Genomic DNA, 25,294 nt, shown 5'->3' with positions numbered 1-25,294 from the left:
CAGCGCTCTTTGGGGCTCCTCCTTCTTTTCTACGTACTGAGTTCACAGTCAGTTCACGTGATTACGTGGGAGGCGTGATGACGCGACACGCAACTCAGTCTCCTACGGCCATCTTGCTGTCTTCCATTACAGTATATGGACAAAAAAGAGGTTCTAGTTATGACCGTTACGCTTTGAATTTCGAAATGAAACCTGCCTAACTTTTGTAAGTAAGCTGTAAGGAATGAGCCTGCCAAATTTCAGCCTTCCACCTACACGGGAAGTTGGAGAATTAGTGATGAGTCAGTCAGTCAGTCAGTCAGTGAGTGAGTCAGTCAGTCAGTCAGTGAGGGCTTTGCCTTTTATTATTATAGATTATGCTGTGCATTCTATGGTATAATTAACTATATTTGTGCTTAAAAACTTAAAAAAATATATATTTACATACAATTCTTACGGTCTGGAACGGACTAATTGTATTTACATACAATCCCATGGGGGAAATTGCTTTGGTTCACGATCAAATCGGGTTACGACCAGGGTTTTGGAATGAATTATGGTCGTGAACCGAGGTTCCACTGTATCAGAGTTCAATTGCGGTACTGATTTATTTGCATGAATCCATGAGAGACGCAGCAGGCCGAGGAGAGGGGATGGGGCCCTCCTCAGTCACACGCCAACCTCAGGGTGTATCTTACATCTACTTAGCTAGCGAATGAGAGAACTACTTCACGGTTTTAGATCAGGCTTTTTTCTAGAATTTGCTTGAACATTCCGGTAGATTTTGAGACTTCTCTCATCGTGCTAAGAATCAAAGTTCGCTTGCAGGAGTGCTATATTGTTGCTAGTCTGAGAGAGAGAGGTTGAGGGCCATTTGAGAAGCATGACGTCAGGAGTAGGGAGCCGGGCAGGGCCCTCCTCACTGTCCTGTTTCACTTCTAGGCGGACAAAGCCGCGGGGGATGGCTAGTTCAGAATAAAAAGATTGTCAACACCTGCATACTCACTCGGAAAAGCAGCTTACGGTTTCACGCCAGGGTCTGCATAGTCTGTCTACTTTTTTTAGTTCTTCTTTACAGATGTAGCAATATTTTAATTAAGGTAGCCTGAATATTTTCATTGCGTCTCATTGTTTTAGGCATGATGTGTACAAATTAGTAGCCACATAAAAGACAGAAAATAATTGTGAGACAGGATGTGTTGGTTGACACTGACAAGGCTATTGAAAGTGGGGACATGAAAGTGTTGTACTAAAAGGAAATGTGAATTGTGATAATCATTTTCAATTTTCTTTGATGAGAAGGTCTTAGGCCGGAGTTATACTTCACGCGATGCGATGCATGCTGCAGCTACGCAAGCGTTGAAGTGTTTATACTTGCGCGCGTACTTTACGTAATTCTGGAGGAATCCGCCAGGTGGCAGTGCGAGATATTATCACGGTGAGAACACGTTCGGCTTCTCTGTGTTGTGAATTGCCTAGAACACCCATTAAATTCCGATGACACCTTACCACAATATCTCTGAAAAGGATGTTTATTGATTAAATCCAAGGATGTGTCCATTCCAGCAAGCATTGGGCACGAGTGAGAAACAATCCCTGGACGATGCCTCGGCTCATCGCAAGGTGAATACAAGCACACACATACACTAGCGTCATTTTAGCAGCACCAAATCCCCAAATCTGCATATCTTTGGAAGGAAACACTGGAGCACACTGAGGAAACCCAGCAGGAAAACATGTCAGCTCCAGGCAGGGAATATCAGCGACGTGACTCCCTGCAAGACAGCAGCGCTAACGCTCTGCTACTGTGTCACCCCATGTGTGTAATTATTAACAGTATTCATTATTTAAACGAAATTACCGATTTATCTGTAAAATGCAATATATATACTTTAATGATTTCATTATGAAAGTGATATCAAGTATAAATCTAAGGATTCTAAATGTGCAGAGAGCTAGAATATCATACATTTAATGTGCGCAGTGTGGCGATCTATTGCTGGTGATTCGCTGCTGTCAGGAGCAGAGGAAGCCCTAGAAAAAAAGATGGCACAGAAAACGGTATGTGAGAATTTTAAAACGTATCGTCTCATTACAATCGGGAATATGCAACGCTTGAATAGAAAAGTACCACGAATACATCTGTATGTTGGAATTTTGCTTCACCACATTGAACCATTTATCAAATATCGAAGCGTGCACACGGCAAAGCGGCTTTCTGTCACATGTAGATAGTAACCAGTGACTCTGACGTCACATTCCAACTTTTAGCACACTGCATCCCCCGACTTTTTGCTGGTACTGCAACTCACGCTCGCGTCGCGTTAATTTCTGAGGACCTGCTCAGAGGACGCATCAAATGAACGCTCAGAACGCGTGGCAGCCATGATGCGGGCGCGTACTTGTTCTGAGCGTGAAGTATAAATGAGCCCTTAGCATTAAACAGTCTGGGATCTAACGTCTAACAGTGAATGGAACAGAATCAGATGCAAAATTACACTTTTATGGGAACCAGAAAGGCTTTTAGATCTTGCTTGTGGACTTTAGCTCAGCTTTCAATACGATCATCTCAGAGTTCCTAAATAAGAAACTCATCCAGTATACTTGAAACAGTATGTGTGGATGGGCACACATTTCTGACCCTTTAACCCTTTAACTTATCGTTCACGAGTTACCGGTAGCTCGCCAACCCCTTTCCAAGTAGCTCGCCAAAGGGTTAATGAATCCTACATAAATTTGAAAACTGGATTAGTCAAATTAGGGGTGGGCGATCTTTTCAAAAAATCATATCACGATCCACAATCTGAATTGCAATCTCTCTTTTCAATGTGACATACACTTAAAAGAATATCCGGACTCAAACTCATCAAGACCGAAGTAACACTTTATTTTAAATATCAGTCAAAGTTGAATTTAATTGTTCTCTCGTTCACTAGCTAAGTGGAGTTAAGGCCCAAGTGAGGATGGCCCCTCCCCTCGGCCTGCTACGTGTTTATCGGATTTGCGCAAATAAATCGTTACAGCACGCAAACTATGATACACAGTGAAATGAGAGAAGTCGCAAAATCAACTAGAATGTTCAAGGAAATTATAGAAAAAAACCTGATCTAAAACCTGTTACGTAGTTCAATCGTGAAAATCGGACAGACATACAGACAGACAGACGTTGGATTTGATATATTATACAGTACTGTGCAAAAGTTTTAGGCAGGTATGAAAAAATGATGTAAACAAAGAATGCTTTCAGAAATATAAATAATGATTGTTTATTGTTATCAATTTACAAAATGCAAAGCGAGCGAACAAAAGAAAAATCAAAATCAAATCAATATTTGGTGTTCCTACCTTTTGCCTTCAAACCAGCATCAGTTCTTATCGGTCCACTTGCACAAAGTCAGGGATTTTGTAGGATTCTAGTCAGGTGTTTGATCAACCAATTCTACCAAACAGGTGCTAATGATCATCAATGTCACACGTAGGTTGAAACACAGTCATTAAGTTGTAGCAGTGCTACTTTATAAGAACTGCATCTCCCAGCAGTCCTTGCTGGGGCTGCTGGGGTCAAAGGTGGCCACAGGTAGTTAAAAGGAGGGCAGAGGGCAAAAAGAGAAAAAAAAAAAAGTTTGTTTTGTTTGGTGCGGTGTGTGTTGCGGTTATCTGTCGTTTCTGCCTGCTGTTATTGGAACTCTAATCTTTGTGTCCTGGACTGTATTCATTTGTTGGGGTCTGGATCGTCTGTCTACCTGTGCACTGAGAACTGTGTTGGATTCATTGGTTTTCCGGAAGAGTGGAGCGCTCCTGAATCAACCGTCTGATTTCATCCTCATCATCAGTAACTACCGGTAGGACTGTATTTTTCCTTCTCCCTTTCAAAATACAGATCGCTGGACTTAACTTTGTCACTTTTCATCTTCATCCAGTTTGGTTTACATGGACTTTGCTGTGTGGTGTTTGTGTTTATATGTTAAATGTAGTATCGCCGAAGGGGTCAGGGGTGGTATTACTGTTTTCATTTAGTTAATTGTGTCTCATTATATTCTTAATTGTTTGCCTTTCCCTGTGTGCTTTATTGTCTCCGTTGTGAGGTGTGTGGGTCGATCCAAGGCTGGGGACGTTCCTGGGATCTCTTCTATTAAAATAAATAAATCACCGTCAGCGTTGATGGTGTGAATCTTAGCGGCCCCTGACCGCTACAAAGTGAAACAGAAACAGCTGTGTAGGAGGCTTCAAACTGGGTGAGGAACAGCCAAACTCTGCTACCAAGGTGAGGTTATGAAGACAGTTTCATGTCATGGCAAGATTGAGCACAGCAATAAGACACAAGGTAGTTCTACTGCATCAGCAAGGTCTCTCCCAGACAAAGATTTCAAAGCAGACTGGGGTTTCAAGATGTGCTGCTCAAGCTCTTTTGAAGAAGCACAAAGAAACGGGCAACGTTGAGGATCGTAGACACAGTGGTCGGCCAAGGAAACTTAGTGCAGCAGATGAAAGACACATCAAGCTTATTACCCTTCGAAATCAGAAGATGTCCAGCAGTGACATCAGCTCAGAACTGGCAGAAACCAGTGGGACCCAGGTACACCCATCTACTGTCCGGAGAAGTCTGGCCAGAAGTGGTCTTCATGGAAGAGTTGCAGCCAAAAAGCCATACCTCCGACGTGGAAACAAGGCCAAGCGACTCAGGTGTGCACGAAAACATAGGAACTGGAGTGCAGAAAAATGGCAGCAGGTGTTCTGGACTGATGAGTCAAAATTTGAAATATTTGGCTGTAGCAGAAGGCAGTTTGTTCATTGAAGGGCTGGAGAGCGGTACAATAATGAGTGTCTGCAGGCAACAGTGAAGCATGGTGGAGGTTCCTTGAACGTTTGGGGCTGCATTTCTGCAAATGGAGTTGGAGATTTGGTCAGGATTAATGGTTTTCTCAATGCTGAGAAATACAGGCAGATACTTATCCATCATGCAATACCATCAGGGAGGCATATGATTGGCCCCAAATTTATTCTGCAGCATGACAATGTCCCCAAACATACAGCCAAAGTCATTAAGAACTATCTTCAGCGTAAAGAAGAACAAGAAGTCCTGGAAGTGATGGTATGGCCCCCACAGAGCCCTGATCTCAACATCATCGAGTGTGTCTGGGATTACATGAAGAGACAGGATGTGAGGAAGCCTACAGATCTGTGCTTAGTTCTCCAAGATGTTTGGAACAACCTACCAGCCGAGTTCCTTCAAAAACTGTGTGCAAGTGTACCTAGAAGAATTGATGCTGTTTTGAAGGCAAAGGGTGGTCACACCAAATATTGATTTGATTTAGATTTCTCTTTTGTTCATTCACTGCATTTTGTTGATTGATGAAAATAAATGATTAACAGTTCCATTTGTGAAAACATTCTTTGTTTACAGCATTTTTTCACACCTGCCTAAAACTTTTGCACAGTACTGTATATTAGTAAACCTTCAAAATAATGTGCAGTTAAAGTCTCAACAGCATTCTCAGCATGTCTGGAGCTTAGTAGAGCCAGATAACTAGAAGAATCTTCACCAAGCAGCTCTGAAAATGTCTGCTGTGTTTGGGTCTCCATACCTCTGTGAGTCTGACATGAATGTCATGAAATTAAAGTTCACAACAAGACTGACAGATGAACATTTAAATAACTCCATCAGAGTGAACCTGAGTGGCTCCACTCCACCATACACCTCAGGTTCCAGTCATCTGATGAACTAAACAACACGTCACACATGCGACTGGAACTGTGAATAAAGTTACATGTGACAAAATGACAAATGAATAAGTCACATCTGTGTATTTGGAATTGCACTGTTTTGTTTTGACAGCATTCATGTTTTAATTCAAATAATTTAAATAGTAGATATGAGATAAAATAAATTGCAATAATGTATATGCTAACCGAAATGTAGCGGTATCGAAACAGAAATCGTCAAAAGGCAGTTTTGACCAAAAGTTTTGCTGCAACGCTATGTAGTGACAACTAAAACAACTTGATGACACAATACAGTATATTATATAAGACTATATAAATCGCAGTACCGGACAGATAATGTTTAGTAGTTTAGTAGGGTAGAAAAATAATTTTAATGTCAAACAGTAACCATCCATCCATTTTCCAACCCGCTGAATCTGAACACAGGGTCATGGGGGTCTGCTGGAGCCAATCCCAGCCAACACAGGGCACAAGGCAGGAACCAATCCAGGGCAGGGTGCCAACCCACCGCAGACAGTAACCAGTACATAAAATTTATTTCATGAAACAGTCAGTCCATGACCCGACCAGAATTCAAAAGTCAAAAAAGTCGAAGTCAAAGCGAACTTTATTGTCATCTCAACCATATACAAGTATACAGATAGACAAAATGGCGAAGCTCAGGGTCCACAGTGTAACAACATGAAGTGCAAATAATAATTTAAAATTAAAATTTAAAATTAAAACACAAACAAGACAAGACATTGTGCAAAGACAAGACAAAGAAGTAGCAGCAATATTCACGTGTAGTAAGCATTAGAACATTACAACACTCGAGATGAGAACAGGCCATTCAGCCCAACAAAGCTCGCCAGTCCTATCCACTTATTTCTTCTAAAATAACATCAAGTCGAGTTTTGAAAGTCCCTAAAGTCTCATTGTCTACCACACTACATGGTAGCTTATTCCAAGTGTCTATCGTTATTTGTGTAAAGAAAAACTTCCTAATGTTTGTGTGAAATTTACCCTTAACAAGTTTCCAACTGTGTCCCGTGTTCTTGATGAACTCATTTTAAAGTCACTGTCTCAATCCATCTGCACTAATTCCCTTCATCATTTAAAACACTTCAATCATGTCACTTCTTAATCTTCTTTTGCCTAAACTGTAAAGGCTTTTCTGTTATGACACACTCCTAAAATAAGACCTTTTTCCCTAATATTTTCCAGGCGAAGCCAGACGTCCTCACTAAGATGGGGCTCATCATCCAACTGAAGAGGACTTACATTTAAATTCTGTTTGGCATAAACAGCAACCCCACCTCCTTTTCTGTTCTGTCTATCCTTCCTAAAAAATGTGTATCCCTCTATGTTACACTCATTCCCATCTTTGTTATTTAGCCAGGTTTCCGTTATTGCTATAATATCATAATTATGCTCTGCTACATACAACTCCAACTCACTTACCTTATTTTTGATACTTCTAGCATTAAGGCAAGCTATTTTTAATGTGTTACTCCTTCTACATTTAAATGTTTGCTTAAAATTTACATTACTATGCATTTTTATTTCTTCACCATTGTTTGTTCCTTCATGTATAGATCTAAACCTGGCCTGTCCTAAACTTCCTGCACCCCCATTCCCTAGTTTAAACAATCCTCGACTAGCCTACACAGACGCCTCCCCAATACATTGGTGCCCCTCCAGTTCAGATGTAACCCATCACAGCAGAACAGATCCCATCTGTTCCAAAAGGAGTCCTAATGCCCCATAAACCTATACCCTCTACCGCCCCAGGAGAACAACTAAACCCCGGGCCGCAGCACGATCAGAGTACTGCTAGGGAAAGGCAGCTTATTGTCGAAATCTTTTAGAGTAACGTGACCAATGTTTGTCCTTATTTATGACCCGCTCACCCCACACCTTAGATCAGCATAAGATAACAAGCATTAAAGCAATGAAAGGGGAAAATAAAAGAAAAAGGTATATTTACATATTAACAAACAAGACAGTTTGAGTAATTACCCCGCCGCCCAAAAAAACAAGTACATAACAAGAATTAAAGACAATCTTTTACAGATTAGGGTGTGAGATGTTCTCGCCTCAGATAACCCGGTGTCCCCAAATTGGATCGCTGTCCTTACAGTTCATGAGCCTGGTGAAATGCTGGAAGCTCCACGAAGTACGCCATCAGCCGATGACAATAACAAAAATGTTCTGTCCTACCAGTCTCAAAGGTCGATCGCTCCGGTGAAGCCACAAAAAAGTTTGTCTTCAGAGATGTGTCTCCATTGTATCCCAGAGTAAAATAAAGCCTTCTTCCAGTAGGTGGCACGCAGGTTGATTCTTGGTGCTAGCTCGCTGCTTCTCCTTGCTCCACCGCTCGATGTCTCTCTCTCTCTTCCTTCTTTTCCGGTTAAATCGTCTTCAGCCCCAATCGTCCAGTCCACGCTGTTTCTTACCCTTAAAGTTGTATTTCCCCATTTTTTAGGGAACCCTCAGCAACCCATTTCTTGAGGTGCACCCTAAGGCAGGGGTGGTGAACTTCAGGCCTGGAGGGCCGCAGTGGCCGCAGGTTTTCATTCTAACCCTTTTCCTAATCAGTGACCAGTTTTCATTGCTAATTCACTTTTTCCCCATCACTTTAATAGCCCTGTTAGAAGAGTTCAGCCCCCTGAATTGATTCCTTTCTTCATTAAATGACAGCCAAGCAGAAACGAGATGTGAAACGAGCTAACAGATGACCAGCTAAACTGGGGCTTCAAACTCCAACCAATTTCACTCCAATCACTTTTTTAATCCATCCATCCATTATCCAACCCACTATATCCTAACTACAGGGTCATGGGGGTCTGCTGGAGCCAATCCCAGCCAACACAGGGCGCAAGGCAGGAAACAAACCCCGGGCAGGGTGCCAGCCCACCACAGGGCCACTTTCTTAATGAGAAGCCCATTCTTGCTGTTAATTTAACCCGTTATTTAATTCTGTGGCTTGTTGTTGCTCTCATTCTGCCACAGCACACATTTCGAAAACTGTTTTGTTTTTCAGTTCTTTCTAAGAGCACCGTCAAAATGTTTTGGTGACCTGAGAGATCAACTTTACCAAGACCATCACCTCTCTTTAATTTCAGATATTGTGTAATGGGCACAGGGGAGCTGGTCATGTGGTGGCTTGTTTTGTATCTCATTATTGTTTGGCTGCTAATTAAAGAAAATGAAACAACTATGGGGCCTGAGTCAAGTTAATTAAAAGAAGTAATCAGCAGCAAAGACTGGTCACTAATTAAGAAGATGGCAAGAATGAAAACCTGCAGCCACTGTGGCACTCGAGGCCTGGAGTTCACCACCCCTGCCCTAAGGAGACACAAACTGACTACAGCACGATGGTACGCGTGGCACCCGCTACAGTGTTCTGTTCCCGGATCGTAAGCGTCTTTGCACCCTGGCTGATGGATGTTAGCAATTAAGGAGCTGCCTTCTCTAAGTGCTTCGCTTAAGTGCACACACACCCCCCCCCCCCCCCCCCAAAAGATATTAGACACTAAGTTTATACCCAGCGTGTCAAGGTAGCCCCGTGCCTTCTGACAATCCTTGCCTGCCTGAGCAGCTTTCCCCCCTAAAGGTCGGGACCAAAGATATTACATTATTATTACAGTGAGAATTATGTCTGTTAGTAAATGAATGAAGGGGAATGAGTACTGTATATCTGCAGTGGGTTGGCACCCTGCCCGGGATTGGTTCCTGCCTTGTGCCCTGTGTTGGCTGGGATTGGCTCCAGCAGACCCCCGTGACCCTGTGTTCGGATTCAGCGGGTTGGAAAATGGATAGATGGATTAAATATTGTATATGCTTAGTACTGTTGTCACAGAGGAAGTATAATAACAAATCTAGTGGCATGGATCGTGGACTATCTTAAAGACAGACCTCAGTATGTGCGTCTTGGGAACTGCATGTCTGACATTGTGGTCAGCAACACAGGAGCGCCGCAGTGGACTGTACTTTCTCCGGTCCTGTTCAGCCTAAATACATTGGACTTCCAATACAACTCGGAGTCCTGCCATGTGCAAAAGTTCGCTGACGACACTGCTATCGTGGGCTGCATCAGGAGTCGGCAGGAGGAGGAGTATAGGAACCTCATCAAGGACTTTGTTAAATGGTGCGACTCAAACCACCTACACCTGAACACCAGCAAAACCAAGGAACTGGTGGTGGATTTTATGAGGACCAGGCCCCTCATGGACCCCGTGATCATCAGAGGTGACTGTGTGCAGATGGTGCAGACCTATAAATACCTGGGAGTGCAGCTGGATGATAAATTAGACTGGACTGCCAATACTGATGCTCTGTGCAAGAAAGAACAGAGTCGACTATACTTCCTTAGAAGGCTGGCGTCCTTCAACATCTGCAATAAGATGCTGCAGATGTTCTATCAGTTGTGGCGAGCGCCCTCTTCTACGCGGTGGTGTGCTGGGGAGGCAGCATTAAGAAGAAAGACGCCTCACGCCTGGACAAACTGGTGAGGAAGGCAGGCTCTATTGTTGGCATGGAGCTGGACAGTTTAACATCCGTAGCAGAGCAACAGGCGCTCAGCAGACTCCTGTCAATCATGGAGAATCCACTGCATCCACTGAACAGGATCATCTCCAGACAGAGGAGCAGCTTCAGCGACAGACTGCTATCGCTGTCCTGCTCCAAGGACAGACTGAGGAGATCGTTCCTCACCCACTATCTATCTATCTATCTATCTATCTATCTATCTATCTATCTATCTATCTATCTATCTATCTATCTATCTATCTATCTATCTATCTATCTATCTATCTATCTATCTATCTATCTATCTATCTATCTATCTATCTATCTATCTATCTATCTATCTATCTATCTATCTATCTATCCTCTCTCTGTATATAAAATCCTAAGCCTAAAAGTGTGACGATTTTATGTGAAGTTTTTATGTCACGTTTTAAATCGGTCTTATTTTAAAACCTACATATTTGTGTTTGGTATCATTCTCTTATCGAACTTTAATGTGATGTTTTTAGATTGTCAGATTCTTATTCCGTTTTTAAAGTATAAACTAAAAAATATCAAGAACTCACGTCCTGTGAGACAAGGCTTTGTGCCAAGAGATTTAACTACGCACAGGGCCAGAAGTAAAAGACAAAGAGTAGGACAGCTGCTGTACAGGCTTTTAAATGTTCGAAGCGCCATGCGAGATGAAAATTACAGGGCAGCAGCAGCGGCAGCAGCAAGCTAGCAGCTGATCGAGCAAAGAGGAGGTAAAACGATATTTGTTTCCCATTGTATCACCGTTTAAGAGGGGAGTTTGGAGGAGCGACCGCATCTCTTTGGGGTGTGTTCAGCTGCCCTCTTCACAACGCGAGTGGCTGGCATGAAGTGCAAGCTGGGGGTGGTTTGCAAGCGAAGCGAGCAGGGGGGGAACTCCCCAGTAAGAAATATATTCTTTTTCAATTATCAAACTTTGTAAAGTTTCAGTGTGTGTGGTAGACAACAGAAATATGCATTCAAGTACAGGATTGCGACACACGTTTATTTCTATTACACCAAACTGACACAAAAATATTGTTTCCACAGTTTTTCTCCGTCGCTTGCTTGGATGTCCTCACAAGTCTGAATATAGATGGATGATCCTGATAAGTAAGTGAACATTAGATATTGGACATTTCTGAGCTGGACACACAAAAAACACATTTTATGAAGTACACTGCAGTTATTTCGGTGGAAATGTGAAAAACAGCACACCTGTGTATTGATATTCTGAGACATATGACTAAGAGTACACAATCGGTCAGAAATTGTATATTTGTACTGCTATAAACATTGAGAGAGTTTAATAGCCAAAGTATCATTTCTTGAGTACTAAATGTTTGTTGGTACAAGAGTCTGCAGTAGACTAGAAGAGTATGCCTTAAAATCCTGCATTTTAGCGTTTTGCATTTTTACACTGAAAGTGGCAGAGTAGGTAATAATAGCATGGAGATTCATACATCAAGTTCAGTAATAATGAATAGAATGAAATTACTCACTTGGCTTGAAATGCATTGTTAGTCCCTCGGTGGTCCAGGTCGTGACACAAGCAGCCTACAATCAAAGCTAAAATTTCCACTTCTGTCAGAGTTTCTTGAAACCCAGCTGTCTGAAAATGCAAGAAACGACATAAGCTGTATGACTAGAGGGATGTGGTAACCAAAGGTGGCATGGTTTTTAATGGTGCTGCCACTACACACCTACCAGGACTCAAGTTTAAATTCTTTGGGTCCATGTAGTTAATGATCTTCTCCAGTCTGCAGACTTTGGTTCACTTCATATTCTCCTCCTTTTTGACTTAAGTGCAGCATTTGACACTGTTAATCATGAAATCATGTCTCTCTGGCTTAGCCCTTCAATGGCTCACATCAGATAAGTTTGTCACACTCGGTCGACAGAAATCCTCCACCTCATCTCACCTGTGTGTCGCATGGTGTTCCTCAGGGTTCAGTCCTTGGGCCATTACCTTCTCTACTTTATATCCTTCCTTTGGGTCAGATTATTCGCAGACATGACCTTAACTTCCACTGTTATGCAAATGATGTACAGCTACAGTTAGGTCCATAAATATTTGGACAGAGACCACTTTTTTCTAATTTTGGTTCTGTACATGACCACAATGAATTTTAAATGAAACAACTCCGATGCAGTTGAAGTGCAGACTTTCAGCTTTAATTCAGTGGGGTGAACAAAACGATTGCATAAAAATGGGAGGCAACTAAAGCATTTTTTGAACACAATCCCTATACAGTGGAACCTCGGTTTGCGAGTAACTTGGTTTATGAGTGTTTTGCAAGACAAGCTAAAATTTTTAATAAATTTTGACTTGATAAACGAGTGAGTATGTATAAGCTTTGTCTGCTGAGCGTCACGTGATCACAACTGAGTTGATGGTTCTTCTCTCTCTCTCGCTGTGGGATTATGGGCAATCATCTCCTATTCTCCATCTGAGTCTGCGTGCCTCACTCATATAGTCAACATCCGTATGAGCGTATACTGTTTACTACAGCATTGTGACTGTGTGTGTGTGTGTGTGTGTGTGTGTGTGTGTGTGTGTGTGTGTGCGCGCGTGCGTGTGCTGTGACGTGCGAGTCCCCATCTTGCACCACCAGCTTTATTCAGCTTGAAACAGCAACAGCGCGGTTATTTATTGTAGCGGGATCTGCCGTCTCCTATACACAGACACAGCAGTCAGGTAGGGTCGTGGCCAAGCAGTACTGTGCCCTGCGCATTTATAGCGTTCCTTGTTCCTTGTATCACCCATCGACGGCAGGCGCTTATAGCATGTCTGCGATCTTTTTGGATTCGCTTTTACAGCGAACTGCTACAGCGCTGGGAGACTGCGATTGCTACAAGAATCCCACAAGAACTTAGAAACTCACTCACACCAGCCATGATTCTATTCAAAGGTAAAGTGCAAGTTAATTTGTTTTATGTATTTTTACTTTATATTTTGTATTAATCATTTTTATATGAATAGTTTTGGGTTGTGTAACAAATCAAAAATGCGAAATTTCAGCTCCCCACCTATATGGAAAGTGGGAAAATTAGTGATGAGTCAGTGAGGGCTTTGCCTTTTATATGTATAGATTACAGTGTTTTTGAATAAAATACAATAATTCTGAGAACTTTTTTATTTAAATACACTTTATTGAGTTAAACCCAGCAACAAACATGTATAACCATATATGCTAATATCCTCCCAGTCAAAAAAAGAAATTAAATAAATTCAAGTATACATATAAATTACCACTCTATTTCCAACCATGTGATACAAATGGTGACTGTGGAACCAGCGTGTAGATGAACTAACCTGTTACTCTGCCAATCAAAATTCACGTCACATATTGCATGTCCAACAGGGAAATATATAAAGTGGCCTTGCAAAGTCCAAAGTTTCCCTAAAAGTGAAAGTGGAGCTTCACCGTGTGCTCGTGTCATCGGGGGTGCAGCTTAAGCACAAGCAGGCGGACACCGACAGTGCCTATTTGATTTGACGTTATTTTTTCCCGAATACAAATAAATGGCAAAAAATTCATACGAAATAAATATTCCTAAAAATCCAGTATTTGTTCTTATCTGAATACCGTATTCAGATTTGGTTCCACCCCTACATTACAGGCTAAGGCAAGACGAGATCAAAACCAGATCCAGAATGTCACCTAGAACCGAATGAGCTCACGTTCAAGTTCTTCACTTGCAAATACATTATGTTAACTTCATCGTTCTTAGAAAAATGAGCTTGTTCAATGAAGGCGCTCTTTTGAAGTAGTCCATGCACAACACTGCTTACAGCAGGGATGTTGCACTCCTGTCCTGGAGGGCCACAGTGGCTGCAGGTTTTCATTGTAACTTTTCTTCTTCATTAGTGACCAGTTTTTACTACTAATTAACTTCTTTTGCCTTAGTTTTAATTAATGTGACTCAGGCCCCTTAGTTGTCTCTTTTTCCTTAATTAGCAGCAAAACAATAATGAGACACAAAACGAGTCGCCACATTACCAGCTCACCTGTGCCCGTCACACAATATCTGAAAAGAAAGAAAGGTGAAGGTCTCGGTAAGGCTGAACACTCAGGTCACCAAAACATTTTGTTGGTGTTCTTAGGAAAAAACAGAAAAATCCACAGTTTTGGAAATGTCTTCTGTGGCAGAATGAGAGCAACAACAGGCCATGGAATAAAATAACGAGTTTAATTAACAGCAAGAATTGACTTCTCATTAAGAAAGTGATTGGAGTTTGAAGCCCCAAATTAGCTGATCATCTCGTTTCATGTCTCATTTCTGTGTGGCTGCCATTTAATGAAGAAAATCAATTCAGAGGACTGAATCCTTAAAAACAGGGCTATTAACATGAATGGAAAAGGAGTTCATTAGTAGTGAAAACTGATCACTGATTAGGAAAAGGGTGAGAATAAAAACCTGCAGCCCACCAGGACTGGAGTTGGACACCCCTGGCTTGAAGGATCCACCTGCCGTCTGAGACCAATGTTGTCATAACGGTCAGGTCATCCAGACTTAGTTAAGGGACCTCTGCATTCTCACTTAACAAAGACATGAAAAGTACAACTGCTGGTGTATTTTGTTGTTTAGTCAGATTAATTTTGTCCATAACTGTGACTTAGATGATGATCAGACCACATCTTATTAGCAACAAATGTGTAGATCCAGGTAATTCCAAAGGGTTCACTTACTTTTCCTTGCAACTGTAACTGTTAGCCAGCTACACCAGTTCGGGGGACTGACTGGTCTTCTCCGGCTTTTAAACTTCTTTCTATGTTAGACAGCGGTACTAACCAGTATGTGAAAGCACTGTAGTATCTTCGTTCTCCAGTGCAGACTCTTAAACAGTTTAGTTCTTCAAGTATACGCCTGAGTGTTCCCTGTGATGACTTTCTATCTAATGCTGCCACCCACGGCCTTGAAAACCAGTTAAGCTGGTTCGAAAATGGACAGCAGTTCTGCCACAAGGCCAATCAGCAGGTTAAATTTGCCTGCCATCTAACGGCCAGAAAAACACACAGCTGGCTAGGTCATTTCCCATTGTTATGGCATATAAAATCTACAAATTATTCTCTATATATTTATTATTATATTTTGCTCAATCCCAACAAGATAAATTCAGATGTAGGACACTTGTGTAGGCATTATAATAAAAAAGGGATATCCTCTTCCCTTACACCTCTGTTTTATAACACTTGTTCACAACATAGTGCTAAATTGGTTTTACAGCCTGGGAAAGGAAGACTGAGCCGATACCTCAGGCTATTGATTACTTTATGGATGGACATCTGGGACAACAATTTGGTTTACAGCCTGGGAAAGGAGGACATGCTGATGTTTTAGGCAACATCAAAAAACTTTATTATCTGGGAAAAGATAGATTAAAGAGTTTGAGCAAAATTCATCCTTCATATTGACAGCCAGCCAATCAGGTGCATGCAACAGTCATGTGTTGTGAAACCACGGCATGAAATTTAATAATAAATATGCCTCGTTTGAAAGCAACGTCAGAAGAGAAATAGCGACGAAGGAAGAGTGACGTCAGAAAAGAAAACACATATGACCAGTTTTCATCCCATCGTCAGTTAACACCATTTTCATGAACATCGATTGCTAAATCAAACGCTGCCCTGGGACACTCATCCTTGTCATCTCTACTTTATTTCGTAAGCTTTTTCTAAAGACTATATATATCCAGACTTTACTATCACTCCTATTTTCTATTATTCATTGTTCCACTGGTATTATTATTATTCCTGTAACAAATACCGTGCTGCTTTTAACTTTCTATGCTTTGTCTTAATGTCTAGAGTGATTGAAGTAATAAGTTACATTTCTCTGAGCACCTGGTGCAGCCGGAGGTTTGCCATACACTTTGTGCTGCGAGGTTTATTAAGGCTGAGGGTGTGAGCTCCACCCAATAGTAGGAAAAAGGATGTCAAGTAAGGCATTCTTGGCTGATAAATGACAGATAGTCAAGAGTGCTGAACCTTTGTATGTTTAAATATATTCTTGTAGACCAGGGGTCCTCAATCACAGTCCTGGAGGGCCGCAGTGGCTGCAGGTTTTTGTTCTAACCCGGTCGCATAATTAAAAAGCAATTCTTTCCAATAATTTAATTTCATGGTTTGTTAGTGCTTTAACTCTGCTATGTCAGGTAATTCTCATATCCTAGATTTTCTTCCACTTTCTAAGGATACCATCCAATTGATTTGAAGGCTAAAATGGAGGAGTAATTCTCGTCCTTCTCTTTTTTTTCTTCACTTTCCTTCGAAGTATTTAATTAAACCAAATAGTGCACAATAAATACACAGATGTAAATTGTAAAAAGCTAATTGGAGAAATGCTGCTCTCTTTTGTCATTTGCATGCTATTGCTAATTAGGAGCAATTAAAAACCAAGAATACAGCTGTTTAATACTAAAATAAGCAATAAGGGTTCAAAATCTTAACAAGCGAGACAACTAAAGTGAAGCAGAAGTGTTACTTGACCAATAAGTGCTTCGTATTAAGCAACAGGGTTGGAGTAAAAACCTGCAGCTACTGCGGCCCTCCAGGACCGTGTTTGAGGACCCCTGTTGTAGACCAACAGTAATATTTAGGTCTGATATATCTTTAAAATGTCATATGTTGTTTGTGCTGATAATAAGCAAGTCTCTTGAAGTGCTGAGAGAGTGACAAGTTGTGTTATTCCTAAAGTACTTGTGTGGTTTAAAGTGCTAAAGGTTAATCTGCTGCATGTGTGTCATTCATAGGGCGCTGTTGACGTTCTGTGTGTATGCGTATAGCTATGTATGTGTGTGTTAATCTTAAAGTGCAACAGTAGACCAACCTGATAACGAACTTGACGAGTACACTTACCCATGAGAAAACAGGTAAAGGGTAAGTAGAGGGAAATACTACGATAATACACCCATTTAGATCTTACTTGCTCATCCATTTTCTAACCCATTTCCATTTCATGGTCAAGGGATACTGGAGCTATGTCTTTGCAGCACTGGGCACATGGCAGAACCCACACTTAGCAGAGTTCTAATCTCATCACAGAGCTCACCCATATGTAACATTCCTATAGAAGTAAAATAAATAGGGAAAGGATAAGGATAAGGCTTAGGATCATGCTGCAAAAGAGCCAGTACAGGACAGTGCTCAGTAGATCTGAGGTAGGCATCTGTTTACCAATCAATCCCTGTGGTGTGTTTTATTCCAGTAATTGCTGATTTACAGATGGCATTTATCATTTTGAGCTGTTAGTTGAAGCTTTACAAACCCTGTTGGGTGACTTACTGTTAACATAGCAAACATGCACTGGCAGACGTTGAAGGCATGCCGCCAGTTGTGATACAGCACCATTCGGTAGTTCTTCCTAACAGTCAGCAGCCACCTGCAGAGCACCTGCAACAAGAAATGGAGGACAGCCTGTTAACAAGGAGATGACAGCCCATGAGCGGTTTTTGGGGAGCTTCTCCCTGAGCCTTACCTCATAGTCAATTTTAAACTTCTGCACCATGCCCAGCTCCATAAACATGCGTAAAGCTGCAGTGATCATGGCATCCACATCTAGTGAGAAGTCATCAAAGGAGAGCTTGTCGATGCCAAGCTCAGAAACGAGTGGGATGTTGGCTGCCTGTGAAGAGACAGAGAGTCTGAGTGAAGCAGCAGACAAATCTCTCAAGAGGGAATGATTTCATCCTACTGAAGTCTTTGAGACATCTCAGGGGGCAACCATACCGCTGACCCTTGATGAACTAGGTAACATTTTGCAGGGAATCAAAATAAAACCAGGGCGTAACTTCAACACCCTTCTCCTCAGCTATGATGTGGCTTGCAGTCCAGGTTTGGTTGCTGCTCTTCACTTGTGAAAACTCCTGACTGTACCTTTAGCCAAGTGTAAGCCAATTGAAGGGCCTATTCTTCTCATGCTCTTAAAGCCTCGCTACCTACATATTCATGTGGTGCCCTCGGTCTCGATCTGTCACTCTATTCATGATACTCCTTTGGCTCCAAAACCTTGAATTTCCTCTCTTACAGTCATATGAAAAAGTTTGGGAACCCCTCTTAATTCTTTGGATTTTTGTTTCTCATTGGCTGAGCTTTCAAAGTAGCAACTTCCTTTTAATATCTGACATGCCTTATGGAAACAGTAGGATTTCAGCAGTGACATTAAGTTTATTGGATTAACAGAAAATATGCAAAATGCAGCATAGCAAAATTAGACAGGTGCATAAATGTGGGCACCCCAACAGAGATATGACATCAATACTTAGCTGAGCCTCCTTTTGTAAATCTAACAGCCTCTAGACGCTGTCCTCCTATAGCCTCTGATGAGTGTCTGATTCTGGATGGAGGTATTTCTGACCATTCTTCATACAAAATCTCTCCACTTCAGTTCAATTTGATGGACAGCCTGCTTCAAATCATCCCATAGACTTTCGATGATATTCAAGTCAGGGGACTGTGACGGCCATTCCAGAATATTGTACTTATCCCTCTGCATGAATGCCTTTGTAGATTTCCAACTGTGTTTTGGGTCATTGTCTTGTTGGGATATCCAACCCCTGAGTAACTTCAACTTTGTGACTGATCCTTGAACATTATCCTGATGAATTTGTTGATATTGGGTTGAATTCATGCGACCCTCGACTTTAACAAGGGCCCCAGTCCCTGAACTAGCCACACAGCCCCACAGCATGATGGAACCTCCACCAAATTTGACAGGAGGTAGCAGGTGTTTTTCTTGGAATGTGATGTTCTTCTTCTGCCATGCAAAGCACTTTTTGTTCTGACCAAATAACTCCATTATTGTCTCATCAGTCCAAAGCACTTTGTTCCAAAATGAATCTGGCTCATCTAAATGAGCATTTGCATAAAACAAGCGACTCTGTTTGTGGCGTGAGTGCAGAAGGGGCTTCTTTCTCATCACCCTGCCATACAGATGTTCTTTGTGCAAATTACGCTGAATTGTAGAACGATGTACAGATACACCATCTGCAGCAAGATGTTCTTGCAGGTCTTTGGAGGTGATCTGTGGGTTGTCTGTCACCATTCTCACAATCCTGCTCATATGCCGCTCCTGGATTTTTCTTGGCCTGCCAGACCTGCTGGGTTTAACAGCAACTGTGCCTGTGGCCTTCCATTTCCTGATTCCATTCCTTACAGTTACAGAAACTGACAGTTTAAACCTCTGAGATGGCTTTTTGTAGCCTTCTCCTAAACCAGGAGACTCAACAATCTTTGTTTTCAGATCTTTGGAGAGTTGCTTTGAGGATCCCATGCTGTCCCTCAAAAGGGTCAAAGGGAAGGAAGCACAACTTGTAATGGACCACCTTAAATCCCTTTATATCTCATGATGAGACACACCTGTCTATGAAGTTCAAGGCGTAACGAGTTCATCAACCAATGTGGTGTTACAAGTAATCAGCATTGAGCAGTGACAGGCATTCAAATCAGCACAATGACAAGGGGACCCACATTTGTGCACAGACAGTTTTTTACATTTGATTTAATTTCATACAACTAAATTCTGCTTCACTAAAAATCTTTGTTCGGAAAACACCGCAGTACTCAGATGTTCGTAGGAAATGAAAGACATACCACTGTTATCTTTTGTGTTGAAAGGAGAGTCAATTATTATGCAGGCTGAGAGGGGTTCCCAAACTTTTTCATATGACTGTAAATGTAAAAATGACAAATTCTGCATTTTAATGTGACTTTATCCTTAAATTATCTTACAGATATAGTGTGAAGGACAGCCGGGTCCCATGCCCGGCAGGGATGCCCCTGCTACATCTGTTCCGGGGGAGCAGCCATGGACACTTCAATACCTCCATACGCTTGGTGGCAGCCTCCCTGGTGGACGATGATTCCCCAACCTGGTGCACGGCTCCGTGGGAGATGGAGTCCTCCACAGCCTGGCTGGGGGCTCGGACGGCCGCTAGGGGGAGCTGCATGGAGTCTACAGCCCGGCTGGTCGAATCTTCAGCCCCACCCGGAAATGCAATTAGGACCAGGTGATCAAGTACCTGGAACGCTTCCAGGTGGGATATAAAAAGGGCCAGCCACCACCACTCTGGGAGCCAGAGTTGGGAGGAAGGAGATGAAGCTTGCGGAGGAGTGGTGGGAGAGAAGAGTGTGTTGTTGTGTGGAAAAGAGTTCTTTTGGGACTGTGTATTGCCTGTGGGTCACGGGGAAGACGTGCGCCCACGGGTTAAGAAGAAAAATAAAAAGTCCTTGTTTTATACGTGCCTCTGTGTCCTTCTGTGCTGGGTCAGGTGTATATATAGCGCCTTTTCTACAATAGTTACACTGTTTTAAGAGCCTCTTGTTAGGTTTTTAGGTTGTGTTAAATTGACAGAAGTATTTTTTAGTTACTGTATGTTAAAATGTTTGCCTATATATTAATACTATGGTCTGTGGGAGATTCTAATATAACCTCCACGAGCTAAACTGAAATGGAATAATCTAATTATTTCTTTTCTCTCTGACTTAAGATTAGTCCCAGTTTATGATCTGCCTTGCAGCTGGTAAGGCATGGAGGGCACACAGTTTCAAACCATGCCCTATTGAATGCATTGTATCCCATAACGTATTGTTTTGACCATACTGAATGTGCCGTATTATGGTGGACGGCAGGAGCGGACTGGGTCTCACAACCAGGCATCCTTCAGCGAGAGTTGTGATGAGGCTGACCCACTCGGCCCATTGTTCATTGTAATTTTCTTTAAATTTGTGATGAGTACGCGGCTGGCTACTTGCTATGAGCCTATGATATGAACTCTTTCTAAACTGTTGCCAGACTTAATCTCTACACTGCTGTTTAGACACAACTTAAAATTTGATGACATGCTTAGAAATAACATTTAATGAAAAATAAAAATTTAGTAGCAAGGCTTACACATTATTAGAGTACATGTCAAATGTCATTGTCATGTCCAAGTGCCAGTACCCTAGTAGATTACACAGTTCGCTGCTTTTAGCAGCCACGTCATCAACAATACTGTCAAATCTGGCTCAGATATTTTTCTCCACCTACATATACATGAACACCTCAAGATGTTCTTGCGTCATTGTGCTTCTCAGGCCACTTTTGATTCTCTTCGTTGCAGAGAATGATCTTTCACACTGCACTTGTGACACAGGCACCGTTAGCAGGAGCTTGTAGGCGAGCCCAGTGCTCTTGTGAGCATCAGAGGTTCAACCGGAGTAGCACCTTGTAGCAGCAGAGAGGACAGTCTTTACGAGACTTGCCAGTTGAACCCAGTTGTCCCATCTTGTTCACGGTCACCATCATTGTCATCCTCCACAGTATAAGTGTCTACTACTGATTGTTTAAGTGTTGACCACCGCTGTCCAAAGCTTTGCAGTTCTGTTCGTAGTTGTTCAGCAGTGACGCCATCATCAAATCTGAGCAAATGTCTATGCAGCTGTTCCATAACTCGATAATCAAACTGCTCATTTACAATGGAATAAATTATAACCGAGGTTAGAATGAAAACCTCGCATGATTGAAATGTTCCATTAACTTAACAATAAACTATAAATGTTCCGTCCTAATCTTATACATAATTTGCCTGTCTCCTTCTGCGCAGCTGCACGAAAAACCTTACGAGACCGACATCGCGGCAGGCAGCGGATTTACGGCCGCGAAAATTCAAAGAGAAAGGCGACTTCGACCAACATTGCGGCAGACGACGGATTTACGGCCGCGAAAATTCAAAGAGAAAGGCGACTTCGACCAACATCGCGGCAGGGTCCGTCCAAAGCCGAATGCACAGTCACCTTCTGCACAGCTGCCCAAAAAACCTTAAGAGACCGACATCGCTGCAGGCGGCGGATTTACAGCCGCGAAAATTAAAAAAGAAAGGCGACTTCGACCAACATCACGGCAGGCGGTGGATTTACGGCCGCGAAAATTGAAAGAGAAAGGCGACTTCGACCAATATCGCGGCAGGCGGTAGATTTACGACCGCGAAAATTGAAAGAGAAAGGCGACTTCGACCAACATTGCGGCAGGGTCCGTCCGAAGCCGAATGCGCAGTCGCCTTCTGCGCATGTCCGAAGCCGAATGCGCAGTCGCCTTCTGCGCAGCTGCCCGAAAAACCTTACGAGGCCGACATCACAGCAGGCGGCGGATTTACGGTCGCGACAATTCAAAAAGAAAGGCGACTTCGACCAACATCGCGACAGGCGGCAGATTTACGGCCACAAAATTTCAAAGAGAAAGGCGACTTCAATTAAAGCTCTAGAGGCCTGAAAGGCGATTTCGACTACAGCTCCAGGCCTAATTACGCATTCATTCAATACACCTATATCAAGTTTGTGGTGCTTATACTTATTCCTTACTATTCCACTCGTGCCCGTTTCATCTTACGTTGTCGAAACGGCCTCTTTGTCTAGTATGAAATATTCCTATCCTGTGCTTTATAACTTTATTTCATCATACTAATATTCACAGCTGAACACCACTAATTATCGCTCATGCCGACAACCAGAGAACAATAAAATGCATAATACATCATCTAAACTAATTATTAGAATTTAAATACTAGACATGAGATAAAATAAATTGAAATAATGTATATGCTAACCGAAATGTAGCAGGTATCGAAACTGAAATCGGCAAAAGGCAGTTTGGACCAAATGTTTCGCTGCAATGTTGTGTACTGACAACTAAAACAACTTGATGACATGTAAGAGCCATTTTCCTTGTTCTATAAGATTCATGAATGTTTATTAGATGACAATACATAAACTATGGAAGGTTCCTATAACCCCCGTGAATAGAATCGTTTTGGTATGTTCTTGCCATTTCTAATAGCTTGGAGTAAACACTATTCTTCAGTTAGTTAGTGTCAGCCTTGCCTTGTATAAGGTGTAGAGGCATACGTTTTTTAACCGTGACCGCACGTTATCGTGCCTGGTCACTTGCCTATGTGCCAACCGGCTTACGAGCCTTTAAGTAGAAAAGAACAAATTAAGAACCTTTAAGTAGGAAAGAAGAAATTAAGAACCTTTAAGTATAAAAATACTAAAGTCTTTCAAGAAAAGCTAAGTTTATAGAAGATTCATTTTTCCCTTTTTTTTTTGCCTTTTATTCTACGTGTGTAACTATTTTTTCTTTTATTCTTGTTTGGATTATTCGCTTTTAACTTTCACTAAAAACCTTTAAAACAAACTCTTGGACTCTGTGAATTCTTTTGACACGTGTCTTACCCGTGCCTGATGACACCTTATATTTTTGCAGCTACATGGCATATTATATTAGACTATAGAAATCGCAGTACCCGACAGATAATGTTTAGTAGTTTAGTAGTACAGAAAATTAATTTTAATGTCAAACAGTAACCAGTGCATAAAATATATTTCATGAAACGGCCGGCCCATGACCAGACCAGAGTCCCCAGCCCACCAGGCTTTGCCCAAAAGCCCTAATGGCCAGTCCACCCCTGGTGGAACTCCTGGAAGATGGAAGGACCGGAAAAGAGGCAATGCCTCCGTCTGGACACGAGAGGGCTGCCCCCCTGGTTTGCATCTGGGCCACCCTGGTAGGGCCTGTAGACACCACTAAGGGGTGCCTAGATGATTCTAGAGCCATGGACTGCCACACCAGGAAGTGCTGCAGGAAGATCGTCAAGGAGTCCCTGGAGCACATCCGGGTGCAACATAAAAGGGACGGCCCTCACTCCATTCTGGGAGCTGGAAGACAGAGCCTGCGAAGGGAGGAGAAGAGAAAAAAGGAGAAAGAGAAAAGGAAAAGAAAGAAGGGACTGAGCCAATTTCTGGTGATTTGTGCACTGTGTGCTGACATAGAAGAAAATAAAAAGCGTGAGCTTTTACAAGTGTGCCTCTTGTGTCTGTCTGTTTAGGGTTGGGGGGGCTGGTACACCCCCTACAGATGTGACAGTATGTATAGAGCGTACTGAATGTATTAAGTACAACAATAACAACAACATTTATTTATATAGCACATTTTCATACAAAAAGTAGCTCAAAGTGCTTTACATAATGAAGAGAAGAAAAATAAAAGACAAAATAATAAATTAAAATAAGATAACATTAGTTAACATAGAAAGGAGTAAGGTCCGATGGCCAGGGTGGACAGAAAAAACAAAAAAAACTCCAGAAGGCTGGAGAAAAAAATTAAATCTGTAGGGGTTCCAGGCCACGAGACCACCCAGTCCCCTCTGGGCATTCTACCTAACATAAATGAAATAGTCCTCTTTGTAGTTAGGGTTCTCACGGAGTCACTTGATGCTGATGGTCATACAGACTTCTGGCTTTTAATCCATCCATCATTGTTGGGACATCATGGTGCTTTGTGTAGATGGTGGTGGGTCAAGGGCACAGGTGGAGGGTTTCATTTGAGAAATTATTTTATGTAAATCAGGTAAATCTATCCTAGTGAAAGACTTTAATTTGTTTATTATAGGGTACTGGGGTTTAGGAGGATCCTTAGTGTTGGGGAGATATACTCTGTTATTTCTAATATCATTAATTTTTTGATTGAAAAATACAGCGATAGCCTCACAGGTTTTACTGGAAGTACTTAGGAGGCATTCCTTTGAGTTACCTGCTTTAACAGATGATCAATTGTCGAAAATAAGACTCTGGGATTACTAGCATTGTTATTTATAATCTTAGAGAAATAGCAGCGCCTCTCAAGACGGACTGTGTTATTGTATTCTGTTATTTTAACTTTTAATATCTCATAGTCAATAGTTAGTTTAGTCTTCCTCCATTTACGCTCAGCTCTACGGCATGTTCTCTTTAAATCAGACACTCTTTGGGTCTTCCATGGTATAACAATGCTAGAAGATTTTTTAACTGTCTTTTCAGGTGCAGCTAAGTCAACAGCAGCCCTCACTTTAGTATTAAATCTTTCCACCTTACTATTTACATTCTCCTCGCTATTATAGTTGGCATTATAAACGGACTGATTGGTTAGAATGTTTGTAAGTTTTAAAGCTGCTGATGAGTCAAAGAAGCGCTTTTTAACAATATGCTTCTCATGAGTGTTTTCTATCATTATTTCTATATTAAAGAGTAGAAGAAAATGGTCTGATAGA

General features: G+C 41.9%; 1 protein-coding gene across 1 annotated transcript in view; it reads right to left on the bottom strand.

Moving 5' to 3' along the window:
- The window catches only part of pde11a (phosphodiesterase 11a), a 428,873-nt gene that overhangs the window by 117,845 nt on the left and 285,734 nt on the right, over window positions 1-25,294 (bottom strand). Inside the window, exons 12-14 of the mRNA XM_051930468.1 lie at window positions 17,710-17,856; window positions 17,517-17,624; window positions 11,730-11,839 (exon numbers count right to left, since the gene is read on the bottom strand). Of these exons, the coding sequence (XP_051786428.1) occupies window positions 11,730-11,839; window positions 17,517-17,624; window positions 17,710-17,856 (365 nt within the window). The remainder of the gene's footprint in view (window positions 1-11,729; window positions 11,840-17,516; window positions 17,625-17,709; window positions 17,857-25,294) is intronic.

Source organism: Erpetoichthys calabaricus, chromosome 8 (genome assembly GCF_900747795.2).
Source record: "Erpetoichthys calabaricus chromosome 8, fErpCal1.3, whole genome shotgun sequence".
NCBI lineage: Eukaryota > Metazoa > Chordata > Cladistia > Polypteriformes > Polypteridae > Erpetoichthys > Erpetoichthys calabaricus.
The sequence above is the reverse complement of the archived record's forward strand: the minus strand, read 5'-3'. Positions and strand labels throughout refer to the sequence as shown.